The following is a 22,970-nucleotide window of genomic DNA, read 5'->3' on the forward strand; positions in this document are numbered from 1 at the left end:
TTGACTTTTGATGCCTGAACATTGAGTTTTTGAAGAAAGTTGATCAGGGTTCTCAGACACCATAGCCCCGAGGCCTGAGACCTCCTGCTTCTACACCCCTCTCCATTCCCTGATGGAACTCTACCAGCAGCACTGCATTCGCAGGGCTTCCTCCATCATCAAGGACCCTCACCACCCTCCTCACGGCCTGTTCTCCCTCCTGCCGTCTGGGAAGAGTACAGGAGCATCTGCTGTAGGATGCTGAACAGCTTCTTCCCACAAGTGGTTAGGCTTGTAAATGGTCTGTGTCCACCCTCCCACCCCCACTCACACTCACATCCAACCCTCCAGCATTAACACCGAAACAGTTTTTAAAGCTAGTGTAGAAGTAATCCTTTTTCAGATATATAAAAGTGTGATAAACAATGATAAAAGTATTAATCTTATAACCCTGTTGAACTACTGAACAGCATACAATCATAGTTGGTGCTGTGCTATTTATAGATCTTAGAGATGTACCTGCCTTACACTGGCTTCACCTGGCAGCTGTTGAATGTATGTTTATGAGATAATGCATGCACATGATGTACCTGGCACGTACCATTAAATCCTAGAATTCCTGTTTGACTAGAAGTACAGCTAAATGTAATAAACTATACCACCAAAAGGTGGTACTTAATCTTTAAAAAAATAGATGTTGGAAAATACCGGACATATTCGAGTCTGATGATGTAAGATGATACCTGTGTGACTGCTGACTAATGTGTTAGTTTAACAGACACCAATAGAATCGAGACACCTGAGAAATTATATTAAGAAGAGGGGACAAGCCCCTCGGTCCAGTATATAAGGCTATAACGTTAAACCCGCAGTCAGTCGTGTCCGGAACGGCTCGGGTTTTGTTTGTGTTTCTTTCTGCTACTATTGAACACAATAAAAACGCTGCTTTTTGCATCATACTTGGACAGCCTCCAGAGATTCATTTGAGTATCCTGTATTGACTTTCTGATACCTTGAACATTGAAGAACATTGAACAGGGGTCTCAGCCACTTTAGGCCCAAGGCCTGAGATATCCTGCTTCTACACTAGTCACCTGTCAAAGACAATTTTTGGAACAGTAATGCAAACAGCACTTTACTATGGACATAAATGCACTTTTCTCTGCTGCTAAACACAACTGCAAATTGGGTGTATGACTGCAAATTGGGTGAAATTGTGTCTGAAACCTTACTTATTTTATTTTTTTATTTTTAGGTATTGTTAATTTTAATACTTATTTATTCTATCCTTTTTAATGCACTGACGGGAGCTGGGAGAAACAATATTTCGTTTCCTTCTGTGTATGCAAATACTCAGTGAAATGACAATAAAATTAATCTCTTGAGTCTTGACCAGCAGCACCAGCCCATGAAGCGATGAAGGATCACATTAATGCTCTGGCCATGCTCTCCATGGAGAAGAAACTGGTCAGAGACATTCCTGACTTTAAGAAGAAGGTCATTGAGAGGTTTGCCACTCGGAAGGAGAGAAGTGCAAAATTCTTCTACAAATAGGCTGTCAAAAATATGGAGGCTTTCTCACCACATTGACTTTTCTTGTACATAGTTGTCCTCAGTCTCATTTGCTTAAATTGGTCATGGAGGCATCACAATTTAATTGAGACCGGTAAATTTGTTGTATTGTTCTTGTTAACTGTATTTTATGTAGTATTAATATCTGTGGATGGGTTGTGGTTGTGCCTTTTGAGTAAGGTGAGAGAGTTTTGAAGCAGAAATGCTGCTGGAGTTTACCATATCTACACCTCAGAGCACTAGAGTCCATGTTTCTGTACATTCAGGTGTATAGCTTCAGGACTTAACAGCAGTATTCCTAATTACACTTCATGCTTACTTCCCCTGATCTTTACTTCATTATTGGTTTACCAAACAAAGCATTATTAATGTATTACAGGTTTAATATTGTAATATAGTACATGCAGTTGTGGAAGTACTCAGATCTTGTACTAAAGTAAAAGTAGCAATACTACCATGTAGAAATACTCTGTTACAAGTAAGGGTCCTGCATTCAAATCCTTCTTAAGTAAAACTGCAAAAATATTAGCATATGAATATACTTAAAGTACCAAACATAAAAGTACACATTATGGAGAATAGTGTATATTATTGGATTATACTTATTGATGCATTAATGTGTTCATCCCTTTAAAGTTGCAGCTGGTAAAGGTGGAGCTCATTTTAATGACTTTATATACTGCTGGGTTGTTTAATCTATAATAATACATAATTTATTCGTTGATTATATTTTGTATTAATAATCTGAATCTGTAAAGTAACTTAAGTTATTAAATCAATGCAGTGGCGTAAAAAGACCATTATTTCCCTCTGAGATGTAGTGGATTAGAAGTTATAAAGTATCAGAACATGGAAATACTCAAGTAAAGTACCTCAAAATTGTACTTAAGTACAGTACTTGAGTAAATGTACTTAGTTACTTTCCACCACTGAGTACATGTTATACTGTTGTGTTTTTCTAAGCATTCTTTACTGCTCCTGTTGGAATAAAATAATTGTTGATAATTTAACTGCAAAGCAGTATTGTGTTTTTGATACCTTCACCTTTTTGCATTAAATCATACCGGGATGTTTGCTGAAATTGATTGGATATGGCACAGCCCTACCTAGACAAATTTCCACCAGCCGCCACTGCTGTCTACTACATACTGCGTTCGTCAGTAGTATGTAGTAGGGGGTTTCGAATACAGCCTAAGTGTTCCCTTAATTTTTTAGATCAGTGTATACAGTATATAGTATACAGTATATATAATGTGCACAAATGAATGAATGAATGAACATGATTCTCGGGGACTCGGGACACCCAGCTTGAAACCAAGGCCTATTGAAGGGGGCTGGGTCACGCGTCATGAACGCGTCATATTTTTGGGGTACCGCACATGCGCAGTAAAGTCTGGTCTGCACTCGCCGAAATTGAGCCAATCGCAACACACGGTTGCATTCGAAAAGTCCTTTTTGCTTAGGAAGGTTCCTAATGGAGTGAAATGACCCAGAAGTACCTAAGTAGAAGCCATGACAAGAGCTGTTCAAATTCACCAAATGCTGAGGAAAGGAGCTTCAATGCTTCCTTTTTTATCTCCTTTAGCATAGGATACACTGGACCATCCTTTACCAAAGGGAAAGAGAGAATAACATCCCACAATTCCTTACGGCCGCAGCATTTCAAGCGACGCACCATTCGGCCGTTCCTGATAATAAACTTAACGATATGCTTATCTCGCATATTATTTTCGTACGCTCATACACTAATTGGGATTCATGTTTAATATGAGTGGACAGTGACTACCATTTCGTTTCACTTTATATTTAATTAATTATTTATTTCGAACATGTAACAAATACCTCAGTAAAAAACAAAACAATAATAACAAATAAAATGAACAGTAAACAATCAATTAACAAATAATCAACATAAATTAATATTACATGTCCGAAAAGAAGTTGGAAGAAGTATATGGTCCTACACCTCCATAACTCGAACAATTAACTCTATATTTATCTTCCTTTGTTTATTTCAATTCCAACCTTGGTAATGAAGTGATATTTTTCACCGGTTGTCCTCGTTATGTCAGATGATCCTTTATTATCTGTTGATGTAAAGTGTTCCAGCAGCAGAAGGAGCTGTGGTATCGCTTTCACACACCGCGGGTGAAGCAGTCTGTCATTGAAAGACATTGTAGTTTCACCACGGCAGACCCACGTCACTAACATCCGCCGGCGTCGCATCATAATTACGGAGCCTAGTGAAGGAGCAGTCGGATTCTCCTAACACCGCTGTTGTCTTTTCCTAACTCTTTATGAATTCTCCTTCTCATGTTTCCTTGACCTCATGACGTTTTCCATTGAGGTCAAGGAAAAGTGGTTAGGAAAAGACGTTAGGACGTAATTATTTGACTATTCGAACGCAACCCAGTCCTCTCAACACCGTGGTTGTCCTTCTCAGCTTTCCTTAACCTCATGACGTTTTCCATCAAGGTCAAGGAAAAGTGGTTAGGAAAAGACGTTAGGACGTAATTGTGTGACTTTTCGACCGCAGCCCCGTGTCCCAGCCTCCTTCCATAGGCCTCGCTTGAAACTGGGACAGTCCAGGACAAACCGGAACGTCTGGTCACCGTAGGTTAACGCTAGTGTTGCGACCTAGAAATATTTTATAATTTACATGTTATTGACCTGGAATAGATTTAAATTATCTAAGAGGAATGTACTCTAATCTGACTTTTACTGACACTACACTACAATTTGATTTATGTTATTTTCGAGAAGTCAGTTCAGAGTGATGTGATGTCATCAGTCAGCGCAATGTTGTTATCGCAAGGTCAAAGTTCAGAGTGTGATGATGTCATCAGTCAGCGCAGTCGCGATTAGAAAACGTGCTTGTTGTTTACGTATGTGTGCGAGCGGTTCTGATTGCTTCGTGTAAAGATAACTTCAACAGAACTGGGAAGAATAAAAGTTGCCAAAAGGAAGACGGAGTCATGTCTCTTTAAGGGTTCAACATTAGCAGTTAGCCACACAACAGCTGGCCGAAGCTAACAGCGGCTAATTAGCTGGTCAGCATCGGAGCTAACCAAGCGTGCCGTTCCGTTAAACATTATTAAAGTGTTTACCTGAGTGTGTGCGGGTTCACTCCGGTTCCCTCTTCTTCTTCTTCCTCTTCTTCTTCTTCTTCTTCTTCTTCTTTTTCTTCGTCTTCTTCTTCTCCTCCAGCTGCAGCCTCTCAGACGGCCATTGTCGAGAAGGGAACACGCAAATTGATATCTGAGCTGAGTTCTGCAAAAACTTACAACAACTCTCGCGATACCTGCTGCTTCCCTCCCGTCCAGCCACCAATATCGGCCAAATTCCAGTCCGGCCCCTCCACCCTCCCACTCCGTGGTGGAGTGCACTCCGTTTGTAGTCACACTCACAGCTCAATGAAGCTCCTTCTTTAAAGGGACTATTTGTAACTTTCAGAAATGCTTCTTAACAGCGACACCTGTGGCCGTGAAATCAACGAAAGTCAGCGTCGGGCTCGCGCTTGCTCGCTCTCAATATACCTGAACGAGCATCACTCAAAACTGAGGCGACACAAGTCAGCTAAAACCACAATATCACTCTATATTTCAGCTGCTTGGCAGTAATGTTAGCTGACCAGACGAAGGTCTCTCCATGAACATGATTTAGATCTGATCCTAGTGTTGGCTTTTCCTGCCTAAGTGCAGGCTGAGGCAGCGGGGCTCTCCAGCGTGTCTCCCTGCTCTCTCCGCCCGCAGCCGGAGAGAGCAGAGGAGACACCTGCACCCGGTCGGTAACGAGAAGACAACGTAAATCTCTGTAGAGCTCCGTTACTTCCCAAGACACGGGAAACCTCTGTTGGTCTGGAGGAGCTGCAGCAGTTATTTCTGCACAAACGTCCCCTGTACATTCACTAGATATTCACAGAGCTAAACTAACTCTTCTGCAGTGTGGAGTGAACGCGCGTTCACGTCTAGAGGTGGAGCGAGCTGAGCTGTCTGAGTGAAGGCGAGCAGGCAGAGGAGGAGGGTACAGCGGCTACACGCGAACGCGCATATGCGAGCGCGCATGTGTGACGACCCGCTACATTTATGCGCGTACAAAGTTACAAATAGTCCCTTTAAGGTGGAGGGGATCAATACAGCAACCACTTCGGGACGAACTTCCCTCTCTCCAGCAAGGAAATAAATATCAGAATCAGAATTACTTTATTGATCCCCTTGGGGGAATTGAGCTACGTTTTGCTCCCATCCTAGAATATAAATATAAATATATAAAAATAGAGAAATCATAAGAAAAATATAAATAAGAAATATATATAACAGTGCAAATAATAATGCTGAAAAATAGGATCTATGCAAATAACATAAATGCATGGATTTATAGGAATGCAAGAATATTGTGAAATAAGAATATTATTTTAAATGTACTGTATAAATAAAGTAAACCAGATTATTGCACAGCTGATTTACTGCTTTACTTGCACGGTTAAGTCTTGTGTTGGAAATTTTCCTGATACCTTGCTAGATGAGAACTGTCAATAAAGATACTGGAACAATAAACGTCTTTGTCTTATTTATCGTTGCAGTCAATGGTTGTTCAGCAAAACACACAGAGCATAAACAGTTGCAAGTCTGTTCTGGTGACTAACAACCCAGAAATGTATTGAGGCTTCTATTTTATCCTAACAAGCAGGATGCGGTTACTTAGCTTACAGAAGTGAGTCGTACGTTTTTAAGAAACTCAGGCTCACTGTAGAAGTAATTCTCTTAAAAACATGTAAAAGTGTGCTAAACAATGATAGAGAATATTGATCATATAACCATGTTGAATTATTGACAAGCATATAATCATAGTTATTGTCGTGATGTTTGTAGCTCCTAGTAATGTCCCTTCATGACCCTGGCGTCATCCTGCAGCTGTTGATGAATCCTCATGAGGCCTTCTAAGAGGTAATTCATAACTGTGATATGTCTGGAAAGGTCCTTAATTCCCATAGCTCCTTATTTGACTAGAATTACAGCTCGTATAATCAACTGTACCAACAACAGGTGGCAATTATCTTTTAAAAAATAGACGCAATTATCGGACACCAATATAATCAAGAGAACTCAGAAATGTTATCAAGCCCCTCTGTCTAGTATATAAGGCTATGATGTTAACCCCGAAGTAAGTCGTGTTCGGAACGGCTCAGGTTTTGGTTGTGTCTCTTTCTGCCATTATTGAACACAATAAAAACTCTGCTTTTTGCATCATACTTGGACTGTCTCCAGAGAGTTATTTGAGTATCCTATGTTGACTTTTTGATGCCTTGGACATTGAGTGTTTGAAGAAAGTTGATCAGGGGTCTCAGACACTTTAGGCCTGAGGCCTGATATATCCTGCTTCTACAGTACCTGAAACTAGTCTAGACCTGTCTGCAAGACAGGTGTGAAAACAAAAATACACATACAATACATGATCAAAAGGCAAACAGTGCTTCTGGGGGTGCTTTCGGGGTCAATTCACCACATTTCCATTACAGAAGAGCAAAGTCAACATGTTACATAAGTCAGTATATTTTCCATTACAGTCAGTATTGCACAGTTAAAGATATAATACATTACGGGGTTATAGCTCCTGATAGGGGTAAAAATAATAAATATATGTTGTGTGTCATATATATACGTTCATACTGTATACATACATACATACAATATACAACAATTTACAATCCAATGAACATGTCTACCATTTTCTAGTCTAAATAAGGGTATATTTGATCCTAAATACAATCTATTTACTTTATGTTGTTGACGTCTGTATCACAATAAATTAGAATAAATTAAATACCTCTTAGTTTGAGCAGTTTACAATAAATTTTTGTACCAGTAGTCGCACAGAACTTGCCTTTGGATCGTGTTCCATGACGAACACAAAACGGCATTGTACGTCGTCAGTAAGGTCAGCTGGTCACGTCGGCATCGTTGCAGGCTCGTTCTTGGAGGGTTTTATAAGCCACTTCCACTCCCCAGGGATTGGTTTGGAATGGCACTTAATACGGCGGACCCTCCACCGTATTAATATATATATATATATATATATATACTGTATATGTGTGTGTGTGTGTGTGTGTGTGTGTGTGTGTGTGTGTGTTTGCCCTGCTATAATGCATCTGTGAATAGGTCTACTGATTACATTAGAATAAGTGAAATTAGCCATTAGGGCAAACATTTCCTGTGGAGAAAAACTGGCTTAATTCGATAGTGTAGGTCTGACACTGTGAACTCTGCAATTTATCCTCCAGCACAGTGGTTTTCAAACTCTGAGTTGTGACACACTAGCGGCTTGCAGCATCCGGACAGGTGTGTTGTGGCAAGACTGTAATGGTTGTAATGCAGGGAATAAAATGGGATCACACACAGCAGCTAATCCAAAAGTGATTTTAAACAGTTCATTAATCTTAAATGACGTAAGAGACACAATTCTGTGAAATTTGTTAAAACAGAGCAGTTCAGATGGAGGGTAAATGCAGGCATATTCAGACAGACGGTATGAGGAAAATTATGTTTTTTATTTTTAACATTAAAGCATGTAAACATGTTGTAGTAGAAACAAAATACAATTATGAACCTGAAAATGAGCATGCTATTGGACCAAAGAAGTAAGGTAAAATTCTCAACCTATGAACCTTTCAGCAATCCCTCCGAAAGGAAAGGTTGGCTGGAAAAGAGGGGAAGAAAATGTCATCACTCGACTGAGAATAGGACATACCGGTCTTAACCACACATTATATAGAATAGGCAAGCACCCAACTGGGAAATGCACACATGACTTTTACTAGAATGACCAAACTATCTTCTTGGCTTTTATTTTGACATGTTTGCCTTAACTTCCGGGTCACGTGACTGCCGTTCTCCGACTCTCCGCTCTTCGATTCAAAACAGAAAATGACAGAAAGAAACTTGAAGAAACTAAAATCGGATCGTTTTTTTAATTAGTTTTTTTTGTTTTTCATTTGGAAACAAAAAACAAACAGAGCACCACGTGATTCCATTTTTTGTTTTTGGTTTAAAACGAAAAAACGAAAGAAGAAGAAGAAGAAGAAGAAGAAGAAGAAGAAGAAGAATAAGAAGAAGAAGAAGAAGAAGAAGAAGAAGAAGAAGAAGAAGAAGAAGTTGTTTCCCTCCTGACCTCCAGGTGGCGACTTTCTTTCACTTTAAAGTGAAAAACCAGACCGGAAGTACTTGTAACCGGAAGTGTAGTTGTCGCGTTGTGATCTCGGGCTGGCGGCGGGATAGTTGTTTCGTTAGCTGACGAGCATCTTTGTCCATTTCGAGGCGGCATAGCTGCAGGTGAACCCGCACACACTCAGGTAAACACTTTAATAATGTTTCTTTGAGCCGGAAATCAAAGCGAATATAGCGTTAGCACGCTGGGCTAGCTGCGATGCTAACAGCTAGTTAGCCTGTTAGCTTCGGCCTGCTGCTGTGTGGCTAACTGCTAGCGTTAGCCTTAGCTCACTTTAATGTGTGCTCGTGTTATCTGATTGAACTTCCGGTTCCTTTGTGTTTTAGTCCAGTTTGAGAGGAGTTTCTCAGTTTGTCTCAGTCGCTTTGCTTCGTTTCTACAATCATCCTCAACATTTGTAAACAGGAAGTGCGTTTCTCCAAACAGCTGGTCCAAACCTGTCTCTGTGAACTGTCTCTTTAACCAGATCACACACATTGAGGCTTTTCTATGTGGTCTTTGATAGTTTCCATGGAAACCAGAGCATTCCTCAGAAGAGCTGCAGCTGTTTTCACGCTAACATGGACCATGTTATCAGCACTACGTGGATGGGAGTAAAACCAGAGGAGACAGCAGGACCTGAATATCTCTGTGTGCTTTGATTTGTAGTGAGTCCAGGACACCAGAGTCCAGCAGTCAGAGTGGAGACCTGCTGGATCTCAGAGACCAGGACCAGGAGCCCGTTTCAGAAAGCAGCTTTAACAAACCCTGAGATGGAAAAGTGTTCGGTTCCAGAACAGCTGATCAGAGTTTGTTCAATCAAATGTGAGGATGAAAACAGCCTTCATCAATGGAGCTCTGATACTACGATTCACCATGGCAACAGGTAAATAAGAGGCAGAGCCTCCATCTGAATCCAGTCCACGTAAAGATATTAATGCATGGATATGCTGACTGTGCACATTTCTCTTTAAAAAAGTCCCAGCAGGGAAAAGTGTCAATAACACAATAAAGTTGAATTCAGTGTTGTCCATGAATTCATCTTTAGCAGACTGACATTTCCTTAATGGACGATAAGGTGGTGAATGTGATTGTGTATTAGACTGTAGCCTACATTACATTTAAATAGATTTATTTTGCTTTAATGTGACGGGACAAAATACAGGAGCAGCAACTGAAGATGAAAAATTTCAAATCTATCCATCAGAGACAGAGAGACATGACTGTAAGCTCACAGTCTGATCCAGTAATAATGTGTTTGGTGATTTAAAGGTTAAATAGAGTCGATTTTAAATAGTAGACATCTATTTGGATCTTGGCTGAACAGCATTCAGTGACTTTATTTCAGCTACTTCAACAAATGTCAATTTAAACACAGTTCGTGAAATGCTTAAAACCTGTTCAGACTAACTCCATTCTGCAGCTGCACCACCATCCTGCTCACTCAGAAATATTAATAGATAATCTACAATATTAGTGGAATCATGTTCCATCAGTAGGACTAGAGATCATTATTCATTGATCCTACGTGTCTGAGCTTCATACTGATCTTTACTGTTTAAACTGAGATTGCACATTATGTGCAATAAACATTTTAGAAGAACTGCTCTAACAGACTAACAGCTGTCTGTGTTCAGAGTCACAGTGTTATAAAGAAGAAGGACATGCAGAGGTTTTATTCTGAGCTGAGGGCAACTTGATGCTGTGTGATATTTAAATGTTCAAAGAAATGACTGACAGCACATAAAATAGTCACTTTAGACAGTCCAGAGTAACAAATTAATATCTGACACACAGTAAACCTTCGATACAGACTGAATGAATGAGGAAATAAAACACTATCACACTTTCTGAAACAGAGACCAGGACCAGGAGCACTACAAGAGCAAAACGGAGGAGGACCAGCAGAACCCGGACCAGTGGAGCAACAAGGTCCCCAGAAGACCAGCAGCAGGCTCGTCCTCTGATACCACCAATGTTCAGGTCAGTGTTCATGAATTCATGGCTTCATAATGACACTAAAGACAAGAGGAATAGTCAATAACTGAATAGATTACTGTTTAAACGACACATAACTGATGTTTTTACCCATAAAACTGTTGAAAAATGACACATGCGCAGGTAGAAGGAAGTTACTGCTTTTATTGTGTAGTCTGAGTAACGTGATGTCATATCCTTTTCAAAACCAAAACAAAGCCGAAGGTAGAAAGCAGAAAACGGTGGAGGGTCCGCGGGGATACGACCTGCAGCCTCACCAGTGTTTCCTCTATATGCAAGCAGCAGCACCACTGATAAAATACGACCGCCCCTGCTGAATGTTTTAAGGAGAGGAGAGGAGAGGGCTCTGTCTTATCTCTTTAGAAAGAAACATTATATTAATTTGCGCTACAGACACTTCATATCCAGGTCAATTCACACACCTGTGAGTAAAGCATATAAACAAGAATCTTTGCACTTACCTGATGTCAGCACAACGATTATAACAACAAGCACCGGGTAGATGTCAACAATGAAGCATCAATGCTGATCACTGATTCAGGATTTTCATTTGCCGAAGGAAAAGCAGTCATTCAACTTCACTTGAGTGTCACGTAGTAACGTTACAGACAGCAAACTATAGGGATATTAATCAACCGGGAATATTTGGAGCTTGGGCAGCGAGCGTGACCACCGTAACCGGAGGGGCGTTTAAACTCTTGGTTAGTAGGCAGCACAGACTCTTCCATTAAATCAGCACATTTCCTCTGTCATTAGAGGCTTCTCCCGCGCGTTTTTTTCAAACAAAATGTGTCATGATGAGTCCACGAGTGTTGTTTTTACGCTTTGTGTGGACGGTGCACACGCGCCTCCGTTCGCTCAGCGTCTCCGGGTGGACTCTTCAACCATTTATCCTTTATAATTTGAGCTATTGGGACTTTCTGCTTGTTGTTAACTAGTAGTGGTGTAACGGACCATAGTTATTCTGTACCACCATAGTGTGAAATGCAACTCCATATTGACCGATATTCAGTAAAAATATGCAATCGTGAGATCGGCATTAATGCTTTCTAGTCGCTGATCCCTGATGATTCTGTGAACATCAAATTTGTGTTGAATTCGGCAGGAGGAGAACTAGTTAATGTTGGCAGCACCAGAGCTACCAGCAACCGTAATGAGGTTCCATTGATTATGATGTGTTGACAACGGTTACATATTATACCTTTTAACACAACTAACTTAATCAGACTCTTCTTATATTGTAATTTATTCCATTGATGCTGCTCAGAGGCATCACTGTGACTGGCTTGTCTGCCGACAGGCAGCACTGAGCTACACGCTACACAGCCAAGAAAGGGCACATACTCCAATTGCCCTGAGGAGCGGGTGATTCCGCAGAAAGAAGAAGGCGGTGGCTTTGCTGTGCGAAGGCTGGGGGAGGATTCTGTTGACACTGGTCACGGTACAGGTCTTGACCTACAGCGGACCTCTTGGACCAGAGTGCTAGGAGCACATCCAGGGACACAATGCCATTGAGGCCTCCAATTACACAGGGGCTGTACAGTGCCTAATTTGTGTTTTTCAGCAAGCAAAGAAAAAACCTGTGATCGTGAAATGAGTTTAGATTGCCAACCCGTGGCGGGTGTGGGCTTATGGGTGGCATGGAAAGGTCAAGGCCGGGATCAGGCTCTGGAAGAGGCATGTGCATTGTTAGGGGTCCTCTGGACTCCTGGATGATGGCAACTTGTCCGTCTGGGACTGGCAAGCTGCCTGAAGGACAAAGTGGCTGCGGGACTTCAATCTGAGCCTTAATGTGTCCACAGTGGCAGTCAATGTGAGTGGCCAGTTGATCCAAGAGGTCCTGACCGACAAGCAGGGGTTTTGAATCGAGAGTACAGATGTTAATGAGATGCTAGAAAGTCATCTCCTGAAGAGTGATGCCAACCCAAGCACTTTTTGTGATGGTAATCTTTACTTTGCAAGTTTCAATTTACAATGGCTTACCAAGGGAGAGCATTGCTCCAGTAACCTCTGAAAAAGTGCTGGAACACACCAGGCTTATTTTGGAACCGTAGTCAAGCAGAGCAAGGGTGCTGATACAGCCCCCAATGACTACTGAGGTGTATATGTATCAGGCGTTACCCTTGCAGACATGGTTGCGTAGAAGATGAAGAATGAAGGATGTGGTTCATTAGGTGTGGCGGTCTCATGAAGTGTCGTGGGCTTCCTTAATTCCCTTCCCCAGCTTACGAAATAAACCTTGGCAGTAGAAGGGAATGGGACCTGGCCTAGTCATGCTGACGGAGGACTGTCATCTGGCTTCTTAGGAGAGTCCGGCAGCACTGTTGGTTGACCGGCCGTTCCAAACTTCCTTACGTCTTTCTTAAAGCATCTGCGGATCAGATTTTCAATTTCTTGCAATCCCTCCCCTCTATGATGGTTTGGGACCTTCCCTCCTTGCTTGGGGTTCCATTCAAACTGAACCTTTCTTTTTGGTAGGAGGGTACTTTGTTGCCTTGGCCTGGTCTGTTTATGGAAGTGGCCTTGGCCCTGCAGTTGGTTGTCACATGTAGTAGTGCATTAGTCAAACTGGAACATTGTGGGTTATGTTCCACTGACATGCTCTAAATGTCATTTATGGTTCTAGATAGTTCACTCCGCCATGGCATCTCACTGACTCTGTCTCTCTCTCTCTCTGTATGTCTGCTGCTATAGAAACGGAGAAGAAGAAAGGGACTGATTCATCAGAGAGTTCACACTGGAGAGAAACTACACAGCTGTGACCAATGTGAGAAAACGTTCACTTCAGGGAGTAACCTCAAAGTCCACCAACGCATTCACACTGGAGAGAAACCCTACAGCTGTGATGAATGTGGGGCAGCTTTCACTACATCAGGTGACCTGAAAAAGCATCAACGCATTCACACTGGAGAGAAACCCTACAGCTGTGAAGAATGTGGGGCAGCTTTCCTACAACAAAGTCATCTAAAAAGACATCAACGCATTCACACTGGAGAGAAACCGTACTGGTGTGACCAATGTGGGAAAGCTTTTTCAGATCATAGCTCCTTTAAATGCCATCAACGCATTCACAGTGGAGAGAAACCGTACTGGTGTGACCAATGTGGGAAAACTTTTTCTCGGGGTAGTTTCCTTAAAACCCACCAACGCATTCACACTGGAGAGAAACCGTACTGGTGTGTCCAATGTGGGAAAACTTTTTCAGATCATAGCTCCTTTAAATGCCATCAACGCATTCACAGTGGAGAGAAACCTTACCGGTGTGACACATGTGGGAAAACTTTTTCTGAATGTAGTTCACTTAAAATCCACCAACGCATTCACACTGGAGAGAAACCGTACTGGTGTGACCAATGTGGGAAAACTTTTTCTCAGGGCACGAACCTTAAAACCCACCAACGCGTTCACAGTGGAGAAAAACCATACTGTTGTGACCAATGTGGTAAAACTTTTTCTCAGAGTAGTAGCCTTAAATCCCACCAACGCATTCACACTGAATCTTTTTGAATGTTTTTCGGGCCCAGCTAGCTGTTCCCTCCTGCCTCCTCCCCATGCCTTGATAGCTGTGTTGTTATATTCTGAGCTTCTCTCCACATTGAAGGCTGGCCAACAGTATATACATGTTCTAAATAGCATGTATGTTTTCATGGCTATGACTACATATTTGGACCACCAGAAACTTCCCATTGGGATTCTGTTAAGCTAACAACTCATTTTTTTATTATTCTAAAGATTTTTTTAAAAATCCTAACATAATGCAATTAATTTGCCCAAAATAAATATCAAAACCTTGTCTGATTAATATTTCAATATTGTATTCATTCATGTTGTCTTATAAACAAACAAATGACCCTATTCGTCAAATGCCTGATCAGAAAAATACTGGACCTCAAATTCAGAAGGATTGCTGTGACACAGAGATAAATTGAATCACTGTATGTCACAGCGACCCTTTCCCTGAACTGGAGAATCAGTAGTTTTACTGAAGTACTTGACTTCAAACTTAAAATGGTTTTGACATGGATTAATTGAATCACTGGACTAATAAGATCATCACTAGCAATCTGTGTGGGGCAATGAAAATAATAGAAAGGATTTACAAACTATTACGTTAGTTTAAGCCATTTTCTCACTGATACATGGCCGTTAAAGTAAACAGAAAATATAAAACAGCCCAATAACAACGTTAGATGACGCATGCGGTGCAGAAATACATTTTAACATGGAGGTGATGATGAAACATTTAGATAATCTATTTTAAGTGACTAGTTGTGTAACAGACTGTAGTTGATTCCCCCCCCCCCCGATTAATTACCCAGTTTAACCATAATAGTGTGAAATAAAGTTTTACTGCCGATTTTCAGTAAAAATATGCAATCGGGATATTTGCATTAATGCTTTCTAGTTGCCGATCCCTGATAACGCTGTGAACAACAAATCCGTGTTGAAATCGGCAGGACGAGAGCTAGTTAACGGGAGGTGCCATTGAGTTACATTATGATGTGTTCAGGCTTTATTCAGTAAAAAATTTGTATGGGGGGAATGTAAATGCTAATGTTATCATTATGTGGTCAAATGTAATCTTTTAAAATGTAGTTTTTGGTGAGAAACTTGAATAAATCCAGTTGTTTTGAAGGAGATGTTTTCACATCAATATCAAATAGATAATAGAGAGAGAATTATGACCTGTTTAACTTCCTAACACAAGCTCTAAACAGCTTAGAATACATCATTAGAACTTCTAATGCCAAAATTTTACTTTTACTATCCATCATTTCCTAATAACTTGAATTGTGTGTTTTTATGCGAATAACCACTATAGATGACAATAACAAAGTAAAAAGATAACATTTAAATTTAAAAACAACAAAAACGATCTGCAATCTGTATCTGCGGCAAAAAAACGTGATCGGTTCATCTCTAAAATTTATATTTGCTCCCTTTTCATTCTCTGCCGATCCGATTCGTGACTCAAAACCGTGATGTGATCCGAGCTGTGAGTTTTGTGATCCGTTGCTCCACTATAAGTGACTACTACTAACAGTAACACATTGAAACACGTTCTACGTGTTGATAATCCTAATACATCATGCTTTACTGGGGTCAAAAAGTCAACAGGATACGTTGCTGTCTTGACAAAAAGTTCCGGGATGCTTTCTGAAGTGTTGGTGCATAACAGTGGGGCTGCTGTGATAATCCGTTTCCAATGTACAGAGTTTATAGAGCACCACGTTGTTGGGTCTCTGTCTAAAATACTTCCACTCTTTAGAGGATCGAGGCGGGGTGTTCTAGCTGCAGGTTGTTCTCCGGGGGAATGCATGCTTTGACCGGGCGCAGACATTCTTGCGATGCGCCAATGCACGTTATGCAAATCGACGTATTTTTGTAATCGATGACATTGATCACGTAAACGAATGTCCCCAGCCATAGATATAGTCAAAAGAATGATTTTCTGTGAAATAATATGTGTTTGGAATGATTCATTCCAGATGTGTTCCCATTATTGTTTTTATCTGCTTCATACATATTATCTTGTTCTCATTGTTTCATAGTTTAACATTATATTTTCCTCCTTTGTGTAGTTTTTATTGAATAATCTTTATTTTACATTTATATTCCCTGTTTTTATTTTCTATGACTGAATGTGGTTTTGAATCTGTTGATGTTCTCATTAAATTAGTCAACACAAAGAGATGCTTTGCCTCCTCATTTGAAACAGTTTCCATCAATCAGTATTTGTTGAGCTGTTGTAATTGACGTTCTCAGCATTAACATTATTTTAGGACTAAGTCATGAGCTAATTGGACTCATTATCATTAATTATCTTACACCAGTCAGATAATAAATGACCTCAGTAGTTAAAGCCCACACAGCAGCTGTGACTGACATTTTAAAATGTTCCTAAAAGCAGAAGTGAATTAATAAACTTTAATAAATCTAAATATTTGTGTCTGTAGTTTGTTGTGTGTTTAAAAGTGTTTCATTTCTGTTTGTGTCGGTGTAAAGCCGATGACATCAGGTTCTTCTGTTCATTAATATTAATGAGCTCCCTCTCCTCATTGGCTACTGATAACAGTCCAATAATATGAAGTCAACACTTGTATCCAGAGAATCTGTCCATCCGTCAGCGTCACAATTACAATGTGGAGCCCTGTTCTATAGAGCAACTTTACCAAATAAGCCAGGCTTATTTCAGTTAGTCTGACTCATTTTCAGTGGATTGGTTCCACGAAGCAAATTCAACATAGTTCAAGATCAGTTACTAAAGCAACTGATGCTGGGCTAACTGTCAGGCTAAGAGTTCCTGTAACACTGACCCGACGGGAAAGCAAGGATTTTACCTCTGATATCTTATTATTTTACTTTATCAAAAGGAACGTTTCTGGGAGTCAGCTGTAGTACAAGAGAAGCTAAAAACATTGGCACCCAACAACAGTTAAACAGAAGCCCTTACATATCTCTAAACTCACTGCCAGAAATTCCAGTTGTTTGCTAATTGATTCTGACAGAATCACTCAAACGTGAAATCTTGATTTCACAAATATGGCAACACCACCACCTTTCTTTGGTCTGTCAGCACGATAAACATTGTATCCATCAATGTTAATATCATGTCAGCCATGTTTCAAATATTACAACAATGTCCACATCTGTAGATTTAACCCATATTCTAAACATGTCCATCTTTGATAACAAGCTGTGCACATTGAGACGAATCATTTTTAGACCAGAGAGAGATTTCAAATCAGATGGCGTCTGAACACACTGCAGCTCTGGGCCCGGGTTAGGTTCCACTTTACCAGATATGAGTAACACTAAAACACTCAACCATCTCCGTTTTATGTTACATGATGAGACCTTCGACATCTCATACTTCATGTCCGACTGAGATCTCTCATTGAAAACAAAGTAGTTATTTAAAGCCAGAAGGCTTTGAAGGTCAGTAAGTCTCTGGGCACTTTCGGTGATAAGATTGTGTCCTGTGCCAACCGTACGTGTGCTTCCATACGCAAAGTTCTGCGGGCAAAATATATTGTTAGATGTACTCACCCAGGAGTGATCACCTGCTCGTAAGTCCCAAAGAGACAACGTGAAAAGTAGAGACACGAGAAACCCCATTGTCATTGTCCAGAGAGAGTGCGTACCTGTGTATGTGTGTGGGTGTGAAAGTGGGAGAGAGAGACAGGGCGAAGGAGTGCACTGCGGCCGCCGGCCGAGCAGCGCGGGTGGGGAGGCAGGTGAGAACCTGAGAGCTGGCGAGAAGGCCGCTGGCAGAGCGGTCCAGACGGGGAGAGGAGATGCGGTGGCAGGGCCAGGTGGAGAGGCCAGGCAGGTGGAGACTGAGAGGCGCAGGAGGACCCAGTAGAGTTGCAGGATTGGGTTCCGAAGATCGTAAAAGTTTATGTCCCAATTAAATGGACCAGAAAAGAGATATCCACTCTCTTTGCAGAAATAATGAGTGCATATGCACTATTAAAAACTTTGCTTCATTTAACTATGAATTTAAAAAGAATAAGAAGGTTCTTAGTAAAAACAGACGATACTTAACACTGACATGGACTGACATGTGTGGTGGCAGTTTCTGTTAAAACAAGACACAAACCAACGTAACAACTTGTCTTTCAGTGAATTTAATAAAAAGGGATACATTAATAACTAAAACATCTGCAGATGGACTGCAGATGGACTCACGAGCACAGCCACCTGTTGTGGACTGTGGCAAGTGAGCCCCGAATACAAAGAGTAGTCAGTATTTATACATTTAAAGCATAACACGAAGATAAGTGCAAAGAAGAAAAGAAGAGAAGGATAGAAAGTGTATCAATGTGTCAGCACACAGCAGACAACAGAGCATCACAAGACATAACAAGTATTCCAGCAATCTGTTGTTTGCAGTTACAGAGATCTAAAATGTCAGGTCACCGTCCCATGGTGACGAAGATGAACATGTGAGGCCCTGAGATTATCTAAAGGTACAGTGTTAAACTGCAGATATGAAAATTGCCATTACAAATGTTTTCAGAAACATCTTGTAATGAACTGTTTAGCTGTAAAATGAGAAAGTTTACTCCGGCTGGTGGGGGGTGCTTGGTATTTCATCTGATCTCAACATGGCGGCCAGGTCACAAACTTTCTCATTTTATAGCTAAACAGTACACTAAGGCCCAAATCCAGTCCGGTCCCTACACCCTCCCACTCTGTGACGGAGTGAACTCCGTTTATAGTCACACTCACAGCTCAATTAAGCTCTTTCTTTAAGGTGGAGGGTATCAATACAGCAGCTCGCTTTGGGACCAACTTCCCTCTCTTCAGCAAGGAAACTATTGTCTAAATAAATATCATGTAATATACATATATAAACTGGGGAAAAAAAGTTCGGAAACTTGTGTTTGGTGGATTATTTCTCTGTTGTTACAATGCTAATTGGCATTGTATTTTACATGGTTGGAAAGCCTGTTTTGAGTTGTCACAACAGCCTGGCACCTCCTCCTCATGCTGGTCACCAACCTGGTCACACGTTGCTGTGGGATGGCGTTCCATTCCGCAACCAGGACTCGTTGCAGGTCAGCCAGCGTGGTTGTGTTGGTCACTCTAACGCGTACAGCACGTCCAAGCTGATCCCACGAGTGTTGAATTGGGTTGAGGTCTGGACTCTTGGCAGGCCGTTCCATTCTCTCTACTCCCACATTGAGGAGTTAATCTGTGATAACCCTGGCTCTGTGGGGGCGAGCGTTGTCATCTTGGAGGATGAAGTTAGGTCCCAGATTGTGGAGATATGGGATCGCCACTGGCTGCAGAATCTCATCCCGATATCTCACTGCATTGAGATGGCCTTTAATGATGACACGCCTTGTTTGCCAGTGAGGGAGATGCCGCCCCCCACCATGACACTGCCCCCACCAAAAGCTGTTACTCCATCAATGCAACAATCAACATAGCGTTCTCCGTGTCGTCTCCACACTTTGACCCTGCCATCCAACTTTGGCAGACAGAACCTGGACTCATCACTGAACATGACATTCCCCCACATGTTCAGGTTTCATTGTCTGTGTTGTCGACACCAGCGCAAACGGGCCTGACGGTGAAGGGCAGTCATTGTATGCTTCCTGGTAGCCTTATGAGAATACACTGTTTACCATTGGCAGAGCATTTTGGCAAATTTTTCTTGGGCGCTACCGACATAATCAGCTGTGCTGCTCATCCCACAAATGCATGTTCCTTACAAGTTGGACATCATTGTGAAGGTAAATAAACAGGCTTTACAACGATGTAAAATACAATGCCAATTAGCATTGTAACAACAGAGAAATAATCCACCAAACACAAGTTTCCAAACTTTTTTCCCCCAGCATATATATACACAGAAATGTATATATCTAAACAGAGAAATTCTAAGAAAATATAAATAACAAATATGTATAATAACAATCCAAATAATGCTGAAAACTAGGATAGATCAATAAGTGTGTAAACATTCAGCCTAATAAATAATGTCCAGGGTTTAAAAGACACCATAGTCATTGTTTCAATCTGTTCCGTTCTTCACTAACCATACAGACTGGACGGTTAAAGCATTACAGTTGCTTACTTGTGACTTTATTCAGTACGACAGTCCACATGTTAATTCAGCTCCAGCTAGCGTTACTTTGTCTGTGTCACACTCTAACAGTTCCCCGGAACAACAACAACTAGGAACCAACAATCCTATTGTTACATCTTTTCTTTTTTTCTTTGAAGTAAAGTCTCTTACTCAAACTCAGTGACCAATATTATAATCAAACAAAAAATGTAGATTCTCAACATCAGTAAGAATATTAACTATTAATGCCACTATCACTTGGAAACAAATAAAATTATCCTCTCTGGGGTACTGTGACACTTAAACGTTATCTTTACAGATATACATAACCAAACATTGTAATAAAATAAACTGTGCATATACATTACAATTTTCTTCTTTTTTTTTTTTTTTTTTTTTCAGTAGCTTAACACTCCTTAACATTGTAACAAAACAAACAGCGGATATCACATTTTAAACATTACTCCTTTCTCAGAGGCCTTCCAGAGTCCAGAAACCCTGCTTTCCTCACTGAGTAAAGTCTCTCAGGTAGTGAGGTCTGGTAACCTGACGACCTGACCTGGTAGTGACAGGGTGTTGGTGTCCCACCTGACCCCGCTCTACCACTACCGCTTTTGGTGTGTGTACCACAGTCCCGGTTTGTGTCGGTGTGGAGGTTGTATCATGGTTGCGTCTGAGGTGCCGACGATTTCTTCTCAGAACACCACCTGACTCCAGTTTCACCTCATAAGATCTATGGCTTACAGGTTTCATCACCTTCGCCGCTCTCCAGACCTTGTGTGGCTCGAAAGGCTGAACTCTCACACTGTCCCCTTTTTTCAGAGAGTCCATGTCTTTTGCAGTGCGGTTGTAGTATTTTTCTTGTCGCTGTCTATTGTGTATCAGTCCATGTGCGTTGTCTGTTATCTCTGGCTCCAACAGAGAGTCCCTGGTAGGGAGCAGAGTCCTTGTCCTCCTATTCAGAAGTCTCTGTGCCGGGTTTGTGTTGAGACCTTGGCTCGGTGTGTTGCGATGGTCCAGCATAGCCAAGTATGGATCTTGTCCTGCAGCCTTTGCTTTCAGCATGAGACGCTTGGCTGTTTTCACTGCCGACTCCGCTTTCCCATTGCTCTGAGCATATCCCGGCGAGGATGTCCTGTGTTTAAATTCCCACATCTGGCTGAATCGCTGAAACTCCTGAGATGCGTATTGAGGGCCATTATCTGAGATAACAACATCTGGTATCCCATATCGTGCAAAATGGGCCTTTAGCTTCCTGATTACTGTACTACTCTTTGTGTCTGGTAGATAATCTATCTCCCAAAAGTTGGAATAGTAATCTACTGTTATCAAGTAGTCCTTGTTATTAAAGAAAAACAAATCGGTACCCACCTTGGCCCAGGGTCTGTATGCCATGTCATGAGGGTGTAATGTCTCTCTTTGTTGCTTTGGGTCTACTGACCTGCATATGTCGCACTTGGAGATGAAAGTCTTTATGTACTCATTCATTCCTTGCCAATATGCACATTCCCTTGCTCTCCTGAGACATCCTTCAACTCCCAGATGAGAAGAGTGGACACGATGAGTGATGTCAGCTCTGAGTGCATCCGGTATCACTGCTCTCTCACCTCTGAACACTATGCCATCCTGGAAACTCAGTTCATCCTGGAATGAGTGGTAGTGCTGGATGTCTGTTGGAATGTCATTTTTGTTCTGTGGCCACCCTGTGAGAATCCACTTTGTCACCATCTGTAACTTTGTGTCCTCTTTTGTAGCAGATCGGATGGAGCTCAGTCTCTCAGCAGAGATAGGCAGGTAGTTAACCATGTTCACAGTCTCTAACTCTGTCTCAGTGTCTCCCTTAGGACTCTCTGGTAAGTATGCCCTACTCAGTGTGTCTGCTAGCAACATATCTCGTCCTGGCACATAGACCACGTTGATATCATACTTTTGCAGCCTGAGTAGCATCCTCTGCAGTCGCTTTGGTGCACTAAGAAGTGGTTTCCTGTGAATATTCTCCAGCGGTTTATGGTCACTCTGTACCGTCACCTGTCTACCATAGGTATACTGATGAAACTTTTCCATCCCAAATACTATCGCCAAACATTCTTTCTCTATTTGGGCATAGCCCCTCTCAGTGGGTGTAAGTGCCCTACTACCAAATGCTATTGGCTTTCCCCCTTGTGTCAGGGCGGCTCCCAGTCCTGTTTCCGACGCATCACACTGTAGCGTCAACTCCTCTTCCAGGTTGTAGTATTTCAGAACAGGCGTATTGGCTATTTTGTCTTTCAGCCTCTGAAACGCTGCCTCCTGTACGTCAGTCCATTCCCACATGTTCTCTTTGTGTGTCAGTTGTCTCAAGATCTCACAATCATCTGACAGATGATCACAGAATTTTGACAGGTAGTTCACCATACCAACCAGTCTCTGTATCCCTTTAACATCTGTCGGCCTCGGCATCTCCTTGATTGCTCGTACTTTCTCTGGGTCAATCCGCAGTCCTTCAGCTGTCAGCAGGTGCCCAATATACGATACTTCCTGTTGTCTTAGTTTCAACTTGTCTCCGTTTAGCTTGATATTTCGCTCTCTGCACCTGATAAGCAAGCATCTGAGTTTCTCGTCGTGATCCTTGCCTGCCTCCTCCTGTGTCGCTCCTTCC

At 41.5% G+C, this 22,970-nt stretch overlaps 2 protein-coding genes across 3 annotated transcripts in view; one reads left to right on the top strand and one right to left on the bottom strand.

The window, feature by feature from the left end:
- LOC141760402 (uncharacterized) overlaps positions 1-22,970 on the bottom strand; it is a 135,931-nt gene that overhangs the window by 17,689 nt on the left and 95,272 nt on the right. Inside the window, exon 1 of one of the 2 annotated variants that reach the window (XM_074623210.1) lies at positions 4,659-4,877. The exons of the other annotated variant lie outside the window; for it this stretch is intronic. The gene's annotated coding sequence lies outside the window, so the exon portion shown is untranslated. Of the gene's footprint in view, positions 1-4,658; positions 4,878-22,970 lie in introns of those variants that run through there. 2 annotated transcript variants of the gene reach the window in all.
- LOC141761186 (uncharacterized) overlaps positions 8,745-22,970 on the top strand; it is a 47,151-nt gene continuing 32,925 nt past the window's right edge. Inside the window, exons 1-6 of the mRNA XM_074624516.1 lie at positions 8,745-8,899; positions 9,424-9,640; positions 10,614-10,737; positions 13,447-14,255; positions 17,923-18,114; positions 22,177-22,185. Coding sequence (XP_074480617.1) covers positions 9,528-9,640; positions 10,614-10,737; positions 13,447-14,255; positions 17,923-18,114; positions 22,177-22,185 — 1,247 coding nt within the window. The 5' untranslated portion in view covers positions 8,745-8,899; positions 9,424-9,527. The remainder of the gene's footprint in view (positions 8,900-9,423; positions 9,641-10,613; positions 10,738-13,446; positions 14,256-17,922; positions 18,115-22,176; positions 22,186-22,970) is intronic.

The sequence above is a fragment of the Sebastes fasciatus genome, chromosome 22 (assembly GCF_043250625.1).
Source record: "Sebastes fasciatus isolate fSebFas1 chromosome 22, fSebFas1.pri, whole genome shotgun sequence".
NCBI classification, from domain to species: Eukaryota; Metazoa; Chordata; class Actinopteri; order Perciformes; family Sebastidae; genus Sebastes; species Sebastes fasciatus.